The 20951-nt window shown below is 35.1% G+C and overlaps 1 protein-coding gene across 8 annotated transcripts in view; it reads left to right on the top strand.

Annotated features, from left to right (window-relative positions):
* The window catches only part of KCNMA1 (potassium calcium-activated channel subfamily M alpha 1), a gene marked incomplete at its 3' end in the record, with an annotated part of 525005 nt that overhangs the window by 406564 nt on the left and 97490 nt on the right, over window positions 1-20951 (top strand). For 7 of the 8 annotated variants that reach the window (XM_082002432.1, XM_082002434.1, XM_082002435.1 and 4 more), the window contains 2 exons: window positions 5362-5448; window positions 9557-9633. In XM_082002432.1, coding sequence (XP_081858558.1) covers window positions 5362-5448; window positions 9557-9633 — 164 coding nt within the window. Of the gene's footprint in view, window positions 1-5361; window positions 5449-9556; window positions 9634-19032; window positions 19207-20951 lie in introns of all 8 variants that reach the window. The other variant, XM_082002433.1, reaches the window with a different exon arrangement.

The raw sequence follows: 20951 nt of genomic DNA on the forward strand, positions 1-20951 counted from the left end.
CAAATTGTCCTACAGTTCAAACCTCCAACTGTCAGGTTCTCCATGAAATATCTTTAAGTTCAGCAAAACATGGAAGACCTGTAATTAGTAATCAAAACCTTAGCTCACTTTTAAAGCTTTAAGGGAAAACATAATATGGCATTCTTTATCTAGGTCACAATATTGTTGTATTGTGCAGCCCATCATCCATGCACTACCAAAAAGGTGTTGAGCAATGCTCATGTTCTGGGGTAGTTTCAGGTAAATAAAAATGGATAAACAGATATTTACATGTTATCTGTATTTGATTGAAGGTGGTGTATATACTTAAAAGATCAGAAAGATATAATCCAACAAGCGAGTAAATCAATTGAGATCAAAATTAACACACTGTCAGAGTTACTAACAGATATCTGTTCTCCACTGTCATATGAATATGTCATCATGTCCTATCTTAACTTTTCACTGAACGAACTATGTAGAGAGATCCATAAGCTCATCTAGAATTTTTCTTTTTTTTTTTTTAACTGGGCATCTCAAATGAACACTAATTCCCATTTGTGCTTCACCTACTTATATTTCAGTCAATCTGGTAACTCAGTTCCAGCTGTATAGATACCATTGTTCCTGATTCTTTCCTGAGCTTTAAGCGTTCAGTGTCAAGTTGGGTGGCTCTTTGAGCAATCTGTTCTAGTGAAAAATATTCCTCACTATGACAGCAGGGTTGGAACTAGATGATCCTTAAAGGTCCCTTCCAACCCAAACCATTCTATGATTCATTCTGTGATTCCTGAGGGTACAACTGAATTCAAGGGTGATTTCTACATTTTTAACGTGTGACATTTTCATTGCTCTTAGATGTGTGATCTTGCATCTAGTCACCAAGTGAATCTTGTTTAGCAAATGGACTAACTTTTGCTAGACATCAGATAAGTGTAAAGCAGAAGTTTCTTAACTGCATATTCTGCTCCACAAGTTGCTTGCAAATTTTTGTATTGTCATAGAGTAATGGAACTTGCCTCTCCTAAGTTCATGCTGGTAAAGTACATTAAATGCCTGCTAAACACATTAAATCACATTTAATTTACACATATTCAATTTACATGGCTGTAATTGCCATGTGTTCTAAATGTTCATGTCTGAAGGAGCAAGCAAGTCAAAAGATAATCTTTTTTTTTTGTAGAGACATGTGACCCCTGTCATGAAAAGCTTGCGATTACTTGATTAGTTTCTGAGCTAACCTAAACCAGAAATGTTATAAAACTATAAAATTTGATCAAAATCTTAGAAGCTTTTTGGTATTCCTTGACTGATTTAATGAACTGATTTAGGAGATAAAAAAAACAAATTATATTTTATGATAAAAACATGTATTTGGGAAAATCAGGGATGGTATTTCCAACAGCGTTTTTTTCCAATGTGTGGCACAGAATGCATATGGATTAGCTATATATATTTCTATTAAATGTAATGAGTTTCTCTCCTTTTTTCCCTTTTCCTATATCTTCCTACACCTGCAAAACTCGCCATCCTTGGAGATACATAAAAATGAGACATTAGCTGAAGCTTTCGCTCTTAAAACTCTGATTTATTTTGCCATGTAGTTATCTTCTTAGCTGTGGGGATATATATATGAATATTTTCATGAGCTTCTTAAACAGATACACACATCTCTAAATAACTGATGGATGCATTTTTCTTGGTATGCTCATAAGCCTGTTTTGTTTTTCTCTGTCCTCTTGGTTCTCTATATTCTATTCTTTTAATTCAAAACATTTCTCTTGCTGTATATATTAGACTGAGTGCTTATCAAAGCATAACTTTAGCTAATGACACTACAGGTCTCATAAGAAATAATTCAATTGCTGCTTTACTAAGCAGCATATTTAAAAAATCCATATAGACTCAGTAGAAATTGCTCATGACTTTGCTCTGATTAATTATCAGTGTGTATATAAACCCAAAGCTTTTTGAGCCTTTGCTGTAACTCTTTGCCAATAGCAGTGATGGGGCAAATTAATTTTTATTCCCATCAGAAGATTTTGCTGCTGGGGTCATACTGTGTTAACTTCAATCACATCTATGTTTTGTGGCTATAAATTCTATTTTTAAAAATAAGTATATGTGCATGAAATATAAGATCTGACAAAAGTAAAGTCTATACACTGACCCATCTGAATTGATTTCATGTGTCTCAGAAAAACCTTGAGATACAAAATCACGCTCACAATACTTTACATCCTAAATGAAGCCAGTTACTTCTGATTTAAGATGATGTTCACTGCCTCTGAAAAGAACTGCTTCATTTGCTTATTACTTTGTCAAATTTGAAGTTCTGTGAGGGGGCGTGAACATCTACATAACTAGCAGTTGCCTCAGCTTGTGTAGTTCGAGTTGTTAAGCTTTTGATAGGATTTTTTACTGTTTGCGTATGGTTTATCTATCTCCAAGAATGGGATGAGGAAAAAAAATAAAGTGGGTCTATGTAAAGAAATGTGTTCATCTGTTTTCGCTGAAAAGCTGTAATACTTCTGTGATTAAGGGCAAAGAATGAAATAAGGGCAAAAAAAGTATTTTTCTGACAGAAGCAGTACCCATTTGTACCTAAGAAAAATAGGCAACCCTAACAACATTGCATATTTTAGGAGGAACAGTGTAGCAGAAATAAATGGGACTAGCTTCTGTAGATTTTTGAGTTTAACGGCTAAATTCTTAGCATAATGGCAGGTTAAGGATTAGCAGACAGGGAAGAGGAAAGGTGGGAACTGAGACAAGGATGCAGTTACGGACATCATAGAAAGTTTTGGCAGAAAGACTTTGGAGAGCTAGTGGCAGAAAGGTTCTCTCCTGGTTCTTGAGAAGTGACTTACCTAGGCTCACGTAAGCTCGCAGGCTTAAGATAGGCCATTCTCAACTTTTTTTCTGTGTGTGTCCCAGTAGAGTGTATGTGTCAGCTCCCTTATTGATGCCTGTTAAGGTCTCTCTCCAACAGCTAGTAAGTGCTCTGTTGGCTCAAGTGACAAAAACTTTCCAGGGAATCTAAATTTTCCAACCTGTTTGTGACTTGAGTGACTGGTTTCATATGAAGAAATTCTTGTTGGGTTGTTTATTTTTTAACCCCGTCAGTCTTATTCCATTTTAAAACCTGTGAAATTGCATTTTAATACTGCATTAGGTAAATGTTTTGGTTGCAAGCGCAATCATTAAGCCCAATACACTTATCAAAAGAAATGCCAGATGTGAAGTTTAGCTGTGCAACTTTAATTCATCTCATTTATCTGCATGCATAATGTAGGCGTTATTTACACCATCGCATTTCATTTTTTGCAATACCACTGAAGTGTGCAGTGGAGATGAACCTGCTTTCTGTGGTGATGACTTCCATTTTCTGTAGTTCTCTTCTGCTTTTTGTTGCAAATCTTGAAACTCTGAATGAAGGAAAGGAAGGATATCTAGGTAAATGCTTTCTTTGAGATTTCATTTCTGTTCCAGCCTCTGCCACAGAGTATCTGTGTGAGATTGAGCTAATAATTTAAACCAAACCTTTTATTGATGACTTCTGATTAAGTCTTTATTATTTGGGGAACCAGGGGCTGGGCTGTTTGAAACGCTGAGCATTCTTACAGCAAAAGTCCCTAGGAGGTGTATATGGAGCTACGTAATGCTAAATACTTAGGAAAAAATGGCCTGTAGGCATCCCGAATTAATAGCTACTATATCTCATAATGACTTAATCTCTCATCTGTCAAATGGGATAATACTATATCTTCATTCTTCTTCTAAAATAAATTATGTATTTGTGAATCTTTTGCATGCTGTAGTGATGAACACTACAGAAAAACACATCAGAAAAATATGATGCTGATTTTAAAGAAAGATAAACCACATGAAGCCATGCCTGGAGTAATGGCAGCAAAAGCACACTGAATAAAGTTCCAGATTGTGAGAAAAAAGTAGTTTGTGCCTATTAAACTAAGAATTGTATCATAACATCTTCATAATGGGGGATGCATTATGGCTGCATGACCAACCTTTTAGTTTTTAACTCACGAGCGCTTTATTTTGCAGCCTGCATATTCTTTTCATAGGGCCTTGTGGGCATGTGTAATCACACAAAACAATGTGCTAATATAAAACTTTCAGGTATATTTTTTGTCACACTGATTTATTACTATGTATAGATAATAAATAGCATCTTGAATGAGAGATCTGATGAGACCCATTTTCCCTCCTAACAATAACATGAAAAATTTTTGGCTTTCAAGTTTTAGTAATGTATGTCTGTTCAGCAATGTGCTTTATTTTTGTATATATATATATATACTTCCCCAATACCAATTTTTGCTAATTCCACAAATGTTTAAGTTGCTGGTAGTCTTTATTTACTGTAAATTGCGTATGTGTGCCATCATTACATTTTGACTTACAAAGGCTAAGCTTTAAAAAAAGACAAAGAAGAGAGAATGTTTCACAAGCTTTATTAAGTTATAGCAAGTTGAAAGCTTAGTTGTATTGCACATTAGTAAAACTTACTGGAGAATATATTTGCATCTATCTCTGTATATGTGTATTTAGCTTGGTACTTTGCAAATTGCCTTACCTAAAATCTAGTGTTAAATTATTATGAAAATAAAAAGATATTTTGTAGAGAGACATGGAGTGCCTCAATTCTTGATAGCAGTTTATAATTTCTTTCACCAAATTTAGACAAGGGTATTCGGTCAGTGTTGTTGGGTTATTTTTGTTCTTCTGCATAGCAGTGTTTTAAAAAATTTCTATTCATTTTATGGTTTTTTCAGCTATCGTGACTGGTTGTCTTGTACCATTCCCCTTTAGTGTATGCGTGTACTTATTATTTTAAACAATAGCATTATATGTCCAGATAGGGGTCCCATTAACATTCTATTTCAGTAGAAATTGGCAAAAATTTGCATCAAAGGGTTTAGCTTCACGGATTACATTCTGTATTGTTATTGAGTGGTGGTTGCCGGTTCTCCCCTTTTCACCATATTGTGAATTTTTCACCACTTTGCATGACGGACCAAGAAAGCTGAAATGCTCGGTTCCACACATCATGAGAGGTTTTTTATTTTGTATAGTCTATGTTTAATGCAAAACCATAAGAAAACAGATGTAAACACTTAAAGGATGTGATTATAGGTGGAGGCATGTGACTGTCTCAAACTTAAGTTTTTTGTAAAAAGCATATGAAACTGCTGTTTGATTGGAAATGTCAAGGAAGAATGCCTTAAAATTTCCTTGTAGCCTTTCCTAACTAGTGGGTCCCCTATAACGAAAGCAAATAAAGCTATTTTGGCACATTCAGTTAAAATTAATTTAAGCTTATGGTTTTGTTGTTTTTGTTCTTGTTTCACTGAGCAGTATATTAATCAATCCTGGAAACCATGTCAAGATTCAAGAAGGTACTTTAGGATTCTTCATTGCAAGTGATGCCAAAGAAGTAAAAAGGTAATTAGTATATTTTTATCTTTACATTTAAAGTTACAGTATTTAATTTCTGTTTTTTCTTTACATGTAAACACCTCATTTAATTTTCGTTATTATCTGTTTAAAGATTCTCGGGAGAACTAAGTTGGTACTCTGGTGAACCAACCATGTGTGCATGCCATTTTCTTAACTACAGTCCTAAACATCGACGAGATTAAATAATTTTATGTGAAAAGAAATGAAGAAGCTTTTTTCCAGAGTCTTACTGGAAAATGTAAAATATTTTGATCTGGTTTCTCTATAATTAATTTGTCTCAGTGGAATTACTTTGAGAGAAGACAGGGATTACAGTTTTGTCCGAGTTTCAGGTTTAGCATAGTTCTTGTTTACATAGTCTCTAGCAAATATTTGGTATGAACAAGCTACTGTATTCATTCAATAATTGCATTAGCAGAATAATATTTATGTTATTGTAATTTTTCTTCACTGGAGCTACATACTCTATGATCTCATAATAATAAATCAAACTACAACAGTGCAGTAGATCCCAACCATTTTAGATAACTTCACTGGTTCGTTGTACTTGGCTCTGCTAGATTTGAGTTGAATGAAAAGGGGTTTTATGGTATTGTGTTTAGGACCAAATCTGTGTACTCTTATTTGCTAGGATTATAATATGTTTGGAAGGAATAAAAGATTGAGGTGAGAAAATAATTTTTAAAAGACACAAGATTAAAAAAATAATAAAAAGGAGTATTTGCAGATGAGTGCTTCCTCATAATTTGCATTTTTGTTATAAGTCATGCTACAAAGGATCTGATTTTTACTTGGTTATGTCCTTGAGTTATATATTTTAACTAAATCCTTCATTTAGAATGATAAAATATTCAAATTATAACCCTTACTCCATCCTAAACTTTTAATGATTAAATTACAGTGAAAGTAATGTTTAAGCAATGCCTGTTTTCCATGAATATTTAGAGAAAGTCAAAACATCAAAACAATGAAATCACTGAGAACTTGAATTCTACTTTTGCTGAAAGAGCTAAGATAGTTTTTGGCTAGGTGGAGTATAAAAAAGCACAGCAGCGCTCCTGTCCTCTCATATTTCTAGCAGCATCTTTTCCTCTCTGGTGCTTTTCTCCATTTGAATATACAGAATTGTCTTCACATTCCTTTACTGAGATGCTAGCTTTTTTTCATTTATAAGACATTTTACAGTCTCCTATGAAATTATTTCAGCCTGTAAGTAAAAATTACCTGGTATAGCATTGTTAACAGGTAGAAGTTGACTGTTATTAACGTGTTTAGGGAAAAAATTTACACATCGTTTGTCTAACGCATTTTTTCTAATAGCAATCTGAAACAAAATTCCCGATTCTGCCTTGCTTTTTGCAGAAGGCTTTGTTTAGAAACACGCTGCCTCCCTTACCACATTTAGCTGTTTTGTGAAAAGCAAATGATTATCAGATGTGTTTCAACTAACAAAACCAATTATGTAAACTGTTGATTTCACCCTTTTGAGCTATGAATCACAGTCAGAAAAATGTTCTAAAATTGAAGTCTTTTGGAGGGAAAAAAGGATTTTTAATAAAGCAGAATTAAACATGTTATATACCTGAAATTCAAATCAGATTATTCTGGTTTTGTGTTACATGCTACTTGAGAAATTTCGGCTCCTTTAAACTAAAGCTGTTCATAGTTATCAAACATGTATTCCACAATGAAATCTAACATGCAATGTTCAATTACTCTTCTTGGAAAATTTTGCAGTTTTAGAACAATACTTTCACATTAGAAACAATTATACCTAGAAACAATTACGCGTGGGTAATTAGCTTCATATAAAATGTTGAGTCTTTAAATACAATACAAACTATATGAATGGCATCTTTATTATTCTTTATCCATTTACATGTTAGTACTAACATCAGAAATCCACATCCTTCAAATCCATTAAATTCAACCCGGTTATATAGAAGGATAATTTTATTACAGCAGTCACTTCAGGCATTTGCTCTTGACTTCACACACAGGATTGAAGGTGGTCTTCAGGACGTTTGTCCTGCAGTGGACTTCAGAAACATGATCTGTAGGAATGACCTATGTCCAATTTGTGTCATGAAGTTGTATGGGGGAATATTTGTGATAGTGGATTCTTGTTCAATACAGGGGCTTACAGCTGGATTGGGGAGAAATTGTAAAAATTTGAGGCAGTTTTCTCCTCCTTGCTTATGTCTTGACATCGACTCATGGTTTGAAAAATATTTTAGTCTCATTTCCTTGGAGGCTGTTTCTTTTCTTTTTGTTGGAAGGTGAATATTTTGAAGACTAGAAACTTTCTGCAGCAAAGTATACAAATACTCAGAGAAGACTTTTTTGGTTTACATTTTGCTTCTTGGGAATAGTGAGAAAATTTCACAGTCTGAAAGAGTAATCTTCCTGGAAGTTTCTTAGAGAAATTCAGTCTGCTACATTTAGGACTTATATCTTCCATCAGTAGCTTGCATACTATCTTGATTTTAGAAATGTTAATAACATTCAGTGAGGTGGTACTGCAAATTTAAATTTGTATTCTCTTGTCCATATCTCATATGCTAGACCTGCTACCTTTCTCCTGGTGGGCCACGTTACCTGGGACGTTATTTGGAGGTGTAAAATAACTTAGATAAATTCGTAACTATTTGAATTAAGTATCTAGTTCATATTTCTGAACATTTCCTTTAATATAGTTCCACCTGTGATGGACACTGTCTAATTAATCTAAAAAGAATTAGTAGCAATCATCCTAGCTGAACTGACAAAGGCTGTGTTTATTCAGGGGCCGTGTATTAATATTATTAATTTTTCTTTTTATATTTTGGACTGTAGATTGTTCTGTTCCAGTGACCTCCATACTGTGGTAGCAATCCAACCATCCTAAATCTATGAACAGTACTGTCGGCAAAAGCCATGGGTGGTTGCAAAGTGACACCTTTGGTTCTTACTGCCAATTTGTGTTGAGAAGTATGCAATGAGAGAGGGTTGGGAACTAGGCATGGAGCTGACATATCCTGAAAATAGATAAGTACAGGGAAATTTCAGCAGGTGAAAAAGTATGTTTAATTCGTTATGCCAGCAAGAATCCTGGTAGAACTGTAACTGTCCAGATAGAGAGACCAGCTGCGTGATCCTCATGAAATGTGTCACAGCAGCCTTACGTGACATGTTGGCTTGACAGGCGTGATTAAACTCTCCTCTGGGCAGTCTGATGCATATTTACTGATTTGGAATTTTGTTTTAATCTTATATAAAGTCAAATGTTTGCCCTTTCTCACTTCCTTAGTTCTCCTTGGGCTTCACCTAGTGGTGAGCCATTCAATACAAGAGTAGAAGTTCCTAACCAAAAACATTAAATCGAAACTTAGATGGCTCACCTTGTTAATTGCATGCTTTTGTTTGAAATTTTGGCTTTTGTCTGTTCAAAACCAAAATAGTTTTGCTCTATTCAGATATAAAAGACAAAAAAATAGTCTGAATCAAGATTATTTCAGTTCTTTCATTTATATGTTTCTTTAGAAACTTACTGTGAGTGGATTTTCTCTTTCTGGTTTTGGTTGGGGTTTTTTTGTAAACAGCATATCTAATTTTATTGTCACATTGATTTCATTGCAATCTCTCATTGTATCCAAAATAAAGTCCTACTTGTGACCAGGCTGAAAAATTGGCCAAGGGTGCTAGACAGTCTTCACATGCGCACACACACACACAGACACACAAAAATCTGATATATCCAGTAAGAACAGAGAATTCATTACATATATATTTTCATGACAAAATTAATTGGATGCTCTTTTTTTTGAAGATGAAAGACAAATGAACTGATACACTGTGTCATAAGTATCATCCCTTCTCCCAATCACTTTTCAGATAAAAGTATATTTAAAGAAACACTAATTTGGAGTCTTAATGTTTGAAATGGTCTTGCAGCAAATATCTCCTACTTTAAATGTCTAAACCTTTTCAAAGATTAAAGTAAATTAGTGCTGGCATGTTTCATTAATTGGGCACTGCAACAAGAGGAAATGTGGGACTAGTTTCATTTGTATGGATTAAGAAATGTGTCAGTTTTTCCATTCTGTCTCTTTAGGGCATTTTTTTACTGCAAGGCCTGTCATGATGACATCACGGATCCCAAAAGGATAAAAAAATGTGGCTGCAAACGGCGTAAGTAATATTTCTATCATTCCCTCTCCTTTTCATGAACTGTTCAGCCTTGAAGAGTATCTGTACATGCATTTACATGTTTTACACAGTGGTATAGAAAAGCTAAGAAATAAATGCACAGCAACATAGTAAGTGCCATTTGCATTTCTGAAGTGCATAAATATTTATTACATTTCACACCACTCACACCTGTTTCTTCATTAAAAAGTCCATTAGGGTCCAAAGCTAACAAAACCTGAAGAACTAAATCCAGCTAGATCTAATTGTGAAGGTTTCTGAGTTAAGAATGAGCTAACAGTGATGCTCTGCTCTCATTCGTACCATGCAGAAATCCAGTAATTTCAATAGTTTTCTGTAAAGAAAAGAACTTCTTTGTATCTTGCTGAACATGATTTTGTAAAAGAAGAAACCGGGGAGTACTATTCCATCACATAATTATTGAAATAAATGATCAGTTTTACTGGATGAAAGGATTGTCTGGAAGAAATTAAATATTAGTACCTTTTAAATATATCCTTTTAGAAGATTCCATTGCTGAAATGCTAATACTTGGTTTAGTTAGGCTTTTAGGATCTGGTCTTTAAATTGTTTGGAAAATTTTGCATGAAAAAATAATTGAGTTTTAGAATTGAGATCAGGTTTTGCATCTGTATTTTTATAAATATATAGAAATTAGCATTTTATCTATATATATTTTGAAAGAACTTTTTGCAGGAACTATCACCACATTTTGGCAAAAGATGTGTTTGACACATGCATATTTGTAGTGCTTACATCAAGAAGATTTAGGAATCGTTTTTTCAATGGGTATCTGAATATTTATGTGCGTTCCATGGTATTCTGCCATGAAAAAGACCATTCAGTTCAAAAGTACTGATTAAGTAAATTGAAGGATCTCAGAAGAGTTTGATCATGTCTATTTTACCATTACTTTTAAAAGGGAAAAAACTCTCTTATTGGTAGATCCACTCTAGTGTTATCACTGCAATATCTTAAAGGATGGAAGAATGCCTAAAGTGGACCTTCTCTGCCTTTAAGGCATCCCTGAAATTGATAAATTCTTGAAGAGTATTTTAAAAAGACAAAAAATATGTCATTGGAGTTTTTAAAGAAACTCCTCTCCCTGAAAAAAACAGGAGTGCGGAACAAAGTAGTCTAATTTAGAGAAAGCAGCTGACACGCTGACAGAAAATGGTATTTATCCTCCCAGTAGCCACAAAGGAGAGCAAAGCACATGGAAAGCATGCCTGATGTGGAAGGAATGTATCCATTGCCTAACATATTGGAAAAAAATTGTTCAAGAACAGTTTATCCATGTGAGAATGTGACCTTTGAACTGCTGCCAAAGCCAGTGAGGCTGCTGAATAAGTTCTGGCAAAGCCAGTTACAGACGCCTTGGGGTGCCTGTAACTCTCAAACCCAATCTTTTTTCCAAATTACCCAACAGTTAAAGAGAAATATGTTACCTGTTTAATTTTATCTGATTCTGTCAAAAAAGGACTATTTTTATTTGTATTTTCTTCTCTACTCCTCATTCGCATAGTATATGCTTTTCACACATGTGCTGATTAAAAAAATAAATAAATAAATGCCCAAAGAGCCATCATTTTAATATGACGTCTACACTTTGCATTGAAATCTGTTAGAAGACGGGAATCGGAAAGTCGCAGTGTAAAGGACAAGAGCCCTTTGTTATACATCAATGAAAATCAATGTAACCTCCGCAGTACTAGGAAACCAGGGAGAAAACAGAGATTCCTGTGACCCAGCCAACATAATGGATAGATTACCAGCAGCAGGGCCATGGAGAGGTGAGAGTGACAACTTCTGTGTGTAGCACTAGGAAATGTTCCAAGTGGCATGGTCACATGTATCAGTCCAATAAATAAAAGGGTGTTGGACAGATGAAAAAACAAAATGATGGGGTTAGTGAGGCTGAAGGAGGCGGCTGTCAGAGCTGCTGCTGTGAGCACAGAACACTAAGGAGGGAATCCTCTGACTCAGGTGGAAAAGAAAAAAAATGGTCAGTGAGAATAAAATTTTAATTTCCCTTTCATTGCCTCCCCTCTCTCTCCCCACATCTGCCCTCTCCCATCACCTTTCCTACACACATGCACACATGTGGTCACAGATGCCCTGATAGCTGGCAGCTCTCAGTACAGCTGAGAACGGCTTTCACTTAGGAGCATGCTCGCAACTATTAGAAATAATGCAACTGCTTTGCTTTTAAAGTTCTGTCAATCAGCAAAAAATTTAAATGAAAAATTTCAATGATAATTAGTGATTTTTTGTCTCTCAAACTTTGATGACAATCTTGAGATCCCTTTTATGGGACCAGATTTTTTTTTTTTTTTTAAAGGTAAGTCTTTAGTGCAGTCTATTATTCACATGAAATGTCTTAGCTTTAGCTTTCAAATCACTAATCACTTTCGAAAAATCTTGACTATGTTATCCATCTGTAAGCTACCCAAACCATTGGTCTCGAAAATGCAGTCTAACCAAAACAAAGCATAAATTAGGAAAACGCTTTCCCTATTGAATTAGGAAACTGTCAACTGATCTGTCAATAGCTAATATGTCAATTTTATTTTCAGAGACACTGTAAATAGTCAGACATGCATAAATATAGTCCTATATGATAAATACATATTTTAATTAGCGAGTAACATAGCAATTAGAGACAGCTGAACGCGGAAAATGTGTAAGATGAAACAAAGGGTTGTATGTAAAAAATAGACACATTCAGGTGAATTAAATGTGAAAGAATATCTTTACATGGAAACCTTTATTATGGTGGCATTAATTAATGCAGCTTCTTGTGACACTTGAAAACCACATTCTTCAATAATGCATCTGAGGTTGCACATCAATATGGATATTGTCTGAACGTTAGCTTGTTGTATTCCTGGGGTCTAAACGCGAGCCTGACCTACATAGCCATTTGTCCAAACTTGTTAGGCCTAGTATTAATAATTCAGGGCAGATCAGTACATTTCCACAAGGCCAGGGATAATTCAAGTAACCTCACTTTCATTTTGCAGTCTCTTTGCCACCCTTTTCTCCTTACCCATCTCACTCCCTGAATAACATATGAACACTGATGTCACATTGTCCAGAGAAATGCTTGTGTGGAAATTTTATTCACAGATTGTTATTATTGTTTTTAATATTTTCAGTCTCTTTCCTATTCCATTTAACTGTAGTTTTTGCAGCAAGGGGCCAAATACATGTATATATTTATATAAAACGCAGCCACGTTGGGATGAAATCTCTAAACTGGATGACCTGCTACTCCTGTTTCTTTCATTTTGTGCAACAGCTATGGTCTAATTCTCTATATATTTTTTCCAGTGACAGTGCTTGCTGTGAACGGTGAGGGTTGAACCCCAGAGGGGACATATCGTGTACATTGATGTGTTTGAAGGAATTTCTTGTAATCTATGACAATTGACAAACTTTTGATTTATTTTTCCTCTTGCTGCCTTGGAACACGGCCCCTACTATATTTTAACTGCACACTGATAGTGATCTATTGTGAGTAAAAATGGGTTCCCTGTAGCCCAGAGTGCGGTCCAACCTGTCTTTCTCTAGCAGAGAGTATTTTTGTTCAGTATTTTGGTTCTTTTCTTTATTTATGTTGCATGTAGCAGTGATGTCATACCCACAAGTTTCTCATCGTTTACACCCACGGAGATTAGGGTGATGTTGAAGAAAATACAGCAGTTTTCCCCTCTTCCACATTTTTGCCCCTTTTTTCCACAACCTTATTTTTTATCCCTATTTGAAAATGAGATCTTGGCAATGGCATTTCCTTGAAATGATTCTAGAGAGATCTCATGAATGTTTAGGAATATCAGTTAGGCTGGGGTAATTACCACTATAGCACTGTTTGCCTTGTCAAGTGCAATTCATTGTCAGACCCATGTTCAATTTTTTTGTACTTTGTCTTTTCCATTGCATAGCTAACACAAAGAGCAACACAGCAGTCTTTTCCTGTCCTTATCTAACTCCTTTCTCCCCTCTGGCAAAAAAAAAAAAAATGGAGATGGGGTAAAGCCAGACAATGAATTAAATGTGTGGCTAACATTTAATGTATAAACAGGAAACAAGCTACAGTGATTAATTTCCCCAGCTTGCTTATTTTGAAATTAATTACATGAGTAGAGCCACACTGACTTTTTAGAACCTAAACTGTAAAGTTTTACATTATTATATATAAAATACAAACTTTATAGACCACTTCATGTCAATCTAAGTCATACCACTTGAAAGTGTACAGAATGTATGGAGGCTCTCATCAGCCACTTTTAGTGTGTACAGTCATGATATTTTAAATAAACACAGCATTTGGGACATGGAAAGAATTTGCTGCTTAGAAATACAAGTACTGCAAAGAAACCTACTGTTATAGGGCAGTGTTGGGATTACACGGACTTGTTCTTCCAAGCAGCAAGAAGGATCAAATATTTCATAGCTGCAGGGAGGCATTACTGTACCAGACTGAGGCTGCTGACCATACCGTATAACTGCAGCGATGCCAAATAAGTGAGGCTGTGAGACTTTTTTATCATTTCACCAGATATTACAAATTTATTGTGAATTTATTCAGGTCTTAAACAGAATTGAGGTATTTTTTCCCCTCTCACCATAGGGTCTTGCAAGGAATCAAGGAAAAGTTGATACTCCTGGAGTTGCATGAAAAAGTGCTATCCATCTTGGAATTGTGATGGCCTTCATCATGATTATCATTATTTACTATTTATCTTATTGTAGTGCCTGCAAACTACACGAAAGGATTGAGATCCTTTTGTGGTAGAAAGCATTCAGAATACAGAAATTTCTCCGAAGATCTATTTTCAGCCAATAGAATGACAGCAGAAAGATGGGACTGCACAAAAAAGGAGATTGTGAAATAGGTCAGCATGATAAGAGTCAACACTTAATAGTAAACCAGAAAGAAACTAATACGTGTGGATAAAATGATGAATCCTATTGACTTTAAGGCAAAATACTAGAAGTAATTTGGATTTATCTGAAGCAATGTATTTATTTTAAGTATATTTCTATGTTAAGGCCTTTCTGGACCAGAGAAATTAGTTTAAATAGTAACAAATAAACAAATAAAAGAACTCTTCATGCTAAGAGAGCAGTAAAAAAGAAAAGGTCATGTATTTGTTTTCCATTTCCCCAATAGCTTCAATTTGTTCAGAAATGCAGTTAGCTTTGAGAGTACACTGGCTGAGAGTCATCTTTTAAGGTAATGAAGGAAAGATCATGATCAGCTTTGAAAATTAAAATGAATTGGTCTATAAATGTGCCATTACTTCAAAACCATGAGTCATTCTTATAGCTACTATATGTCCGCTCAGGTCACCTGCTGTTTTGACAAAGAACAGCACCATATGAATTACAAGTGAACAACTAACCAATTGCCTTTGATCGCAAAAATTGCAAGATAGTGAACAAGCTGACTTGGTGGTCTTGAAGTCATTCTGTAAAAATTAAATAATGGAGAGATAGCTTTGCCTGTTGTGTTAAGAGAAAATAAATTCTCACAAACAGTTTAAGATATGCTGCTGTATTTTTCAGGAAGCTGAAATTATGCTGGGGGAAGTCCTTTCAGTATTTGTCTCATGATGCTAACCAGCGTTGCTAAAAGGCGATCACGTCAGTCTGGTCGTCCTTCAATGCTGCTGTTATTTTACTCATAGTGTGGATCATGAGAACTTGGTGAATTGAAACGCCACTGTATGCGTTTCAATTCTTAGTGTAGTGGGAGCTTTTTTTACCATTTGCTGGTCAAGAAACCTCCAGTTCTTCTTCTTAACCAGCTGTTACCTCATAGAGATCCACTAGATGTCCTCGTAGGTCTACTTTTTGTTACCGTTGAGGTCACAAGGAAAACTGCTATAGTAACGGGTGGAATAAGAGGATTGGGTAGACTGTATGGGTTTTTTTAAATTTAAAAAAAAAAATCAGCAAAGGTGAAGGGCTACTTTGTTCTGCTTGCTTTAAAAAAAAAAAGGAGCTGTTCCTCGACATCTTAGATAGAGCATAATCTGCAGGTTTCCGTTGCTTATTTTTGCAGCTGGAAATATTTCCCATTACTGTTCGTGAACTCTAAGCAACACCTCAGATCCAGACAATCTAGAAATTTTGACTGGACTTTCTGAGTTTTTGAGATCAGAAAGCAAGGTACTGCTAGAAGCTTAGACATCTAAGGCACATTCCTTCTTTACTAGAATAGAAAACTATTGCCTTCTGAGAAAAATTGCAACAAAAAAAGTTTTTAAAAGTATTTATTTACTTTAAAAATAATGGAAAAAAATTTTGCTTTCCTTTTGCTCTTAACAAGTCAGAAAATGACTAGTTCATACGTGCCTTGTTTTATCAGTAAATTATTTAAGTAGTCTGATTTCTGTGTCCATGATAACTTCCCCTGATATTTTTACTAATTCATTTTACAAATGCTGTGGGATTGTCATCATACTAGGTAGAGGATCTGTTCTTCCTTTTTGTCCATTTGTTATTGAGTTGAAAATAGGAAAGTAATTTCCTTTGTGTCCCAAGTTACATTTTCACTCATTGCAAATAACAGTTCTATTACACATCCATAACATTCATATGAATAGAAATTAGTTGATTCTTATGCAGGTGCTACAGGTGTCAAATGAATTTAACACCCACCCAAAGGCTGTTCTTAAGGTCCCCCTGTGTCTCTGATGATTCCCATTTTTTGTTAATGTTTATGGAAGTTTTATAGGAAAAGGTATGTGTGTGGCCGAACCATTTAAAATCATTTCTGTCTTGTCTTTGATCTTGTCACTAGTCATCCCTACTAATAATCCATGTTTTGTTTTATTTAAAAGAAAAGAAGTATTGTATTTGGTATGAATGTAATAATGACTGTATAATAGGAATGAAGAGTAACAGCATGTTTTCTTTCCGAAATGTATTGCTCTGATATGCAGTTGCTTATATACTGGTTGAAACCCTTATAGCAAGTCCTTTCTGCTACTTGTATTTCCAGGTCCAAGCCTGTTTCCTGCATGTTAATGATGTGAAATATTAAAATGATGCATGATCTCCAGAACAACTGATAATAATAGTTAAAAACAGTCCCTGAAAGGGCATTGCTTTTGAGAAGCACCGTGGAGTCCTTGCCCTGTTGAACAGAAGGGCTTAAATTTCCCACTTCATTGGTTTATATCTGATGAAAATGGTACAAAAAGTTTTCCTTCCCAACCCTCTTTGCCCTTAAGGATGATTTCTTTTAATTTTCATAAATGTGTCCTATCCTATTATTGACTGTTGACAAGATATGGCTACAAGTAAATGAAAACCAGGGACTGTTACTAACCAATGACATAGCAGTTGACGATTTCTGAGCAGTGTGTTTTGCTACAGCATTTGATTAGAAAAAATCCTTCAAAACAGCTATAATTAAAACAAAATGGGCCTGCCTTTTACCTCTCCTACTGTTAGTGTGTCTCACAAATGCCCTTTATTTTTCTTTTATATCCTTAAAGTGAAAATAATAAAATAGGCGTAACGGAAAGACTTCCACATTTTTGGTAACATATTTCACTTTTTGTTTTCTGCCCAACTTTTCAACTTTAAAGAATGTGTTGGGAAGAGTTAGACAGAGGGAAACCATGGGAAAACAAATGCTGTTTTGAATTTTCTGTGTAGTTTGAATGTGTATGCATCAAAAGCTGCAGTGGAAACCTTCTTACTAAAAGCCAAGCTCTGAGGAATGATGTACCATGCAATGAACAAGCCTGATGCTGCATGATGACTTTCTGAACAGCTGTAAGATAACCCTACTAGGATGCTAAAAGAACATGGCATTAGTCATGTGAGCAAAGTTTTAGAGGAATGGAGTCGCTGCTGAAGAGATCACTCATTCATCTCCCTCAATGCCTGTTTTCCACAATCATAATGTTACCCTTGCTTGACAAGTATACTGTATGGCAAGTCATCAAGGCCTTAGAACAGGACTTGACCCATTTGAGCGATTTCAATTCCTCTTCCCTGCTGACTGTGGCATTAAGAAACTGGGGGGGAAAAAAAAAAAAAAGAGAAATTATTTTAAATTTACTGTCATTAACATAATGCAAAAAAGACATCCTAAACTGAAGGTACAGGCCAGAGAAACATTACCTTGTTTCTGCATTTGCTTTTAAGGTTTTGTTTTTGCCTGTCAGTGTTTTGTTTTGTTTTTAGTATAATTGAGTCAGTTCAATCTAAACCATTACCAAAAGTGTTGGTTCAGTGCAACATGTGAAACAATCTAAGTGGCGTTTGCATTTGTTCAGACTTAACATTCGGGTGACATACAAAATTTCATGATGGTATTTACACATGCATTTATAAAATAGGATGCTGTATATATTTCGAAATATATAACAAGGACGTTCCCATGACTGAAAGATATACGTGTTCTGTTCTAACCTGGCACTCCTTTTGGAATTAGCCCCTAATTCTACATTCAGTTATTTGGTTCTCGATCTACCTTTGAATCCAGAGCAGAAAATATGCCAATGATTGGTTCAGCATGTTTCAATGGACCAATGCTCTGTGTGCTTTTGGTGATGCCTTATTTGTGAACTGATTTTAATGTCAAGCATATTTATCATTATTAGTTGTGTCTCTTACATGGGCAAATTTTGGTATTCTGTCAAGAGTTAATTTGAATTCCTGCAGATGTAAACGAAGTAAATTTTTCAGAAAATTTTATGAACATCTTGTAACTCTAGTAATGTGTAATTTATTGCAATAAAGGAGTTCCCTGGCACAGTTTAATACAGTGAAATGATTAGCATATGTTTAAGAATAAATATATTTTTATATATGTATATATATGTATGTGTATAATGTATATGTGTGTGTGAGCGTGTGTATGTAAGAATATATATGTGAGTGTGTGTGTGTACATACATATATATATATATAGATATATAAAAGTCTTTGATTTTTACAGGAAGCAGGATAGGCCAAAAATATCTAATGGATGAGCAACTTTAGATTTTTCTTTTCATTTCAGCCCAGTAGTATTAATTGTGCCAAGGGAAAATATATTCTTAGGATTCTCTGCTTTTACTATGTTCTTTTTTGATCCAAACACTTGACTGTAAACAGTAATTCTTCTCCATGTCTGCGGTCACCCTATAAGACTGAACAGAAATAAAGAGCAATTTATCTTTTGCCCTACTTTTAATGTACAGCCAAAGTGTTATCAATAATCTTATTGCATTTTTTTTCCTGGGTCAAGACTGTTAACATAAACTAAGGCCTGTATTAAATCCCTTAAATTACCTTCCAGCTGCCTTGTTATATATATAACCTTGCCATTAACCTGCTGCTCTTCCTCTCCTCCCATCCAACACATGGTTATAGCCAAGATGTCCATCTACAAGAGAATGAAACTGGCATGTTGTTTTGATTGCGGACGCTCTGAGCGTGACTGCTCTTGCATGTCAGGCAGTGTACATAGTAACATGGACACCCTTGAGAGAGCCTTCCCACTTTCTTCTGTCTCTGTTAATGATTGCTCCACCAGTTTACGTGCCTGTAAGTTTTAACACCAACACATGCTGTTCCATGTCTGTGGTGTCTGTGGTATCATCCCCGTCTTGTGTCGTACATTGTAGTTCTGTGAGTTTTACTGGGCTGATGCTTTTTTAAAAAGTCAAACCCAAATTTTAATACAGCTCTGTATTTATATTTCCATTTTAATTTATTTTTAATACAACAAATGTAATTCATTATTTTGCTTTGTGTGCTCTTTACGAAGCATGCTCTTGCAATAGCATGCAGGACCTAAGTAGTGCAGTTTGGTGACATCATTTTTATTTAATTCATACAATATAAATTGTCATTAATTAAAGAATAAGCGTTTCAGTGGAGGAACAGGCCTGTGTCTAAATCTATGACTGCTGCTAAGTGGACAGCTTTAATAGTGTTGGCACTAGAGTAGCATACAATAGGCGGTGAATAAATACACAGGATACAATTAGGAGCTGAACTGTAGTAGCTGGAATTCTATTCTTTACTGCTACCATTATTAGTTTTGTTTGTAACCCTTCTTTCTCAATAAGGCAGGACCTTCCACCTGCAAAAATCTTAGTAAAAATTGTTGTACTTTTTGTAGTGCCTTTTTAGAAGGACTAGCCTGATGCAAACTTTTTGAAATTAACTGTAGAATTTGTCCCATAGGATAGTACCATTCTGGAATATGCCCCAAAAGTTATTTTGGAAGATCAGAGTTGAGAGGGAGAAGATAAAGAAGTTAGAACAATTTTGCATTGCCATTAATTCTTTAGGCAAGTGGTAGGGATTCCAAAGCTTCCTTTATCAGTGTGATGTCAACAATTAAGGAAGATTGTTAAATAAAATTGGGGGGAGGGGGGTGGTGTCATTTTTTTATTCTCTTTAGACGTTCATAACAGGCAAAACTATGTCTTGGGACAGGAACTGTTTTCATTTCCCTACCCAAATGGCAAAGAAAAAATATAAAATTACTCATATACATCTGTAAGGAGTATTAGGAGTTTTGATCAGGATGCATGTCCGCTTTACATTACAAGTCATCACAGATAAAAATGCCTTCCGCTACTAAAAGTATAATGTAGTTGTTAGATTACGCATCTGGTTGCCTTTTGATACCATATGTGTATTACAATATATAGTCCAAGTGATGAATGACTTTGCTTTAATTATTTTGACATTTGAACTATTTTTCCAGACACAAATGTGGAGTATATAACAATACTATGAATTTTGTTAGCATTTTTTGCGAAAAGACTGTCAATTAAACCAATTCTAATAGGATTTCTTGGAGACTGTAACAGACATCTTCTCTCTGTATATATGTATAAGCACTCTGAATGTCCTTTTTATCTACTTGGTTGCAAGTCATGCATCACCTCAAGGGAGATGGTTCCCAGTTTTAAGTCCTATTCTAAGTTACAGAAGTTTTATGGTTCCCAGTTTTAAGTCCTATTCTAAGTTACAGAAGTTTTTATCCTTTAAAGAGAAAAACATAGCAAAACATATTTTGTTAAGAAAAGTGAATAAGAAACCTTCCTGGGCTGAGAATTACTGCAGGCAGCGTTACTTACTCAGCCTAACAGCCTCAGTAACACAGTGCCTGGTATAGTTTGCATTAATACAGACTGCTACAGAGAGTATGTGGTTGAGTCCCGGCACTGGTGTTAACAGCAACCAGACCTGGCTAAATGAATATGTCCCCTACAAATGGGTAAAATTTCTGCCATTAGCACTCTTTGGCAAGGAAAGAAAAAACGTAATTTGTA

The sequence above is a fragment of the Phaethon aethereus genome (genome assembly GCF_964289735.1).
Source record: "Phaethon aethereus genome assembly, chromosome: 7".
NCBI lineage: Eukaryota > Metazoa > Chordata > Aves > Phaethontiformes > Phaethontidae > Phaethon > Phaethon aethereus.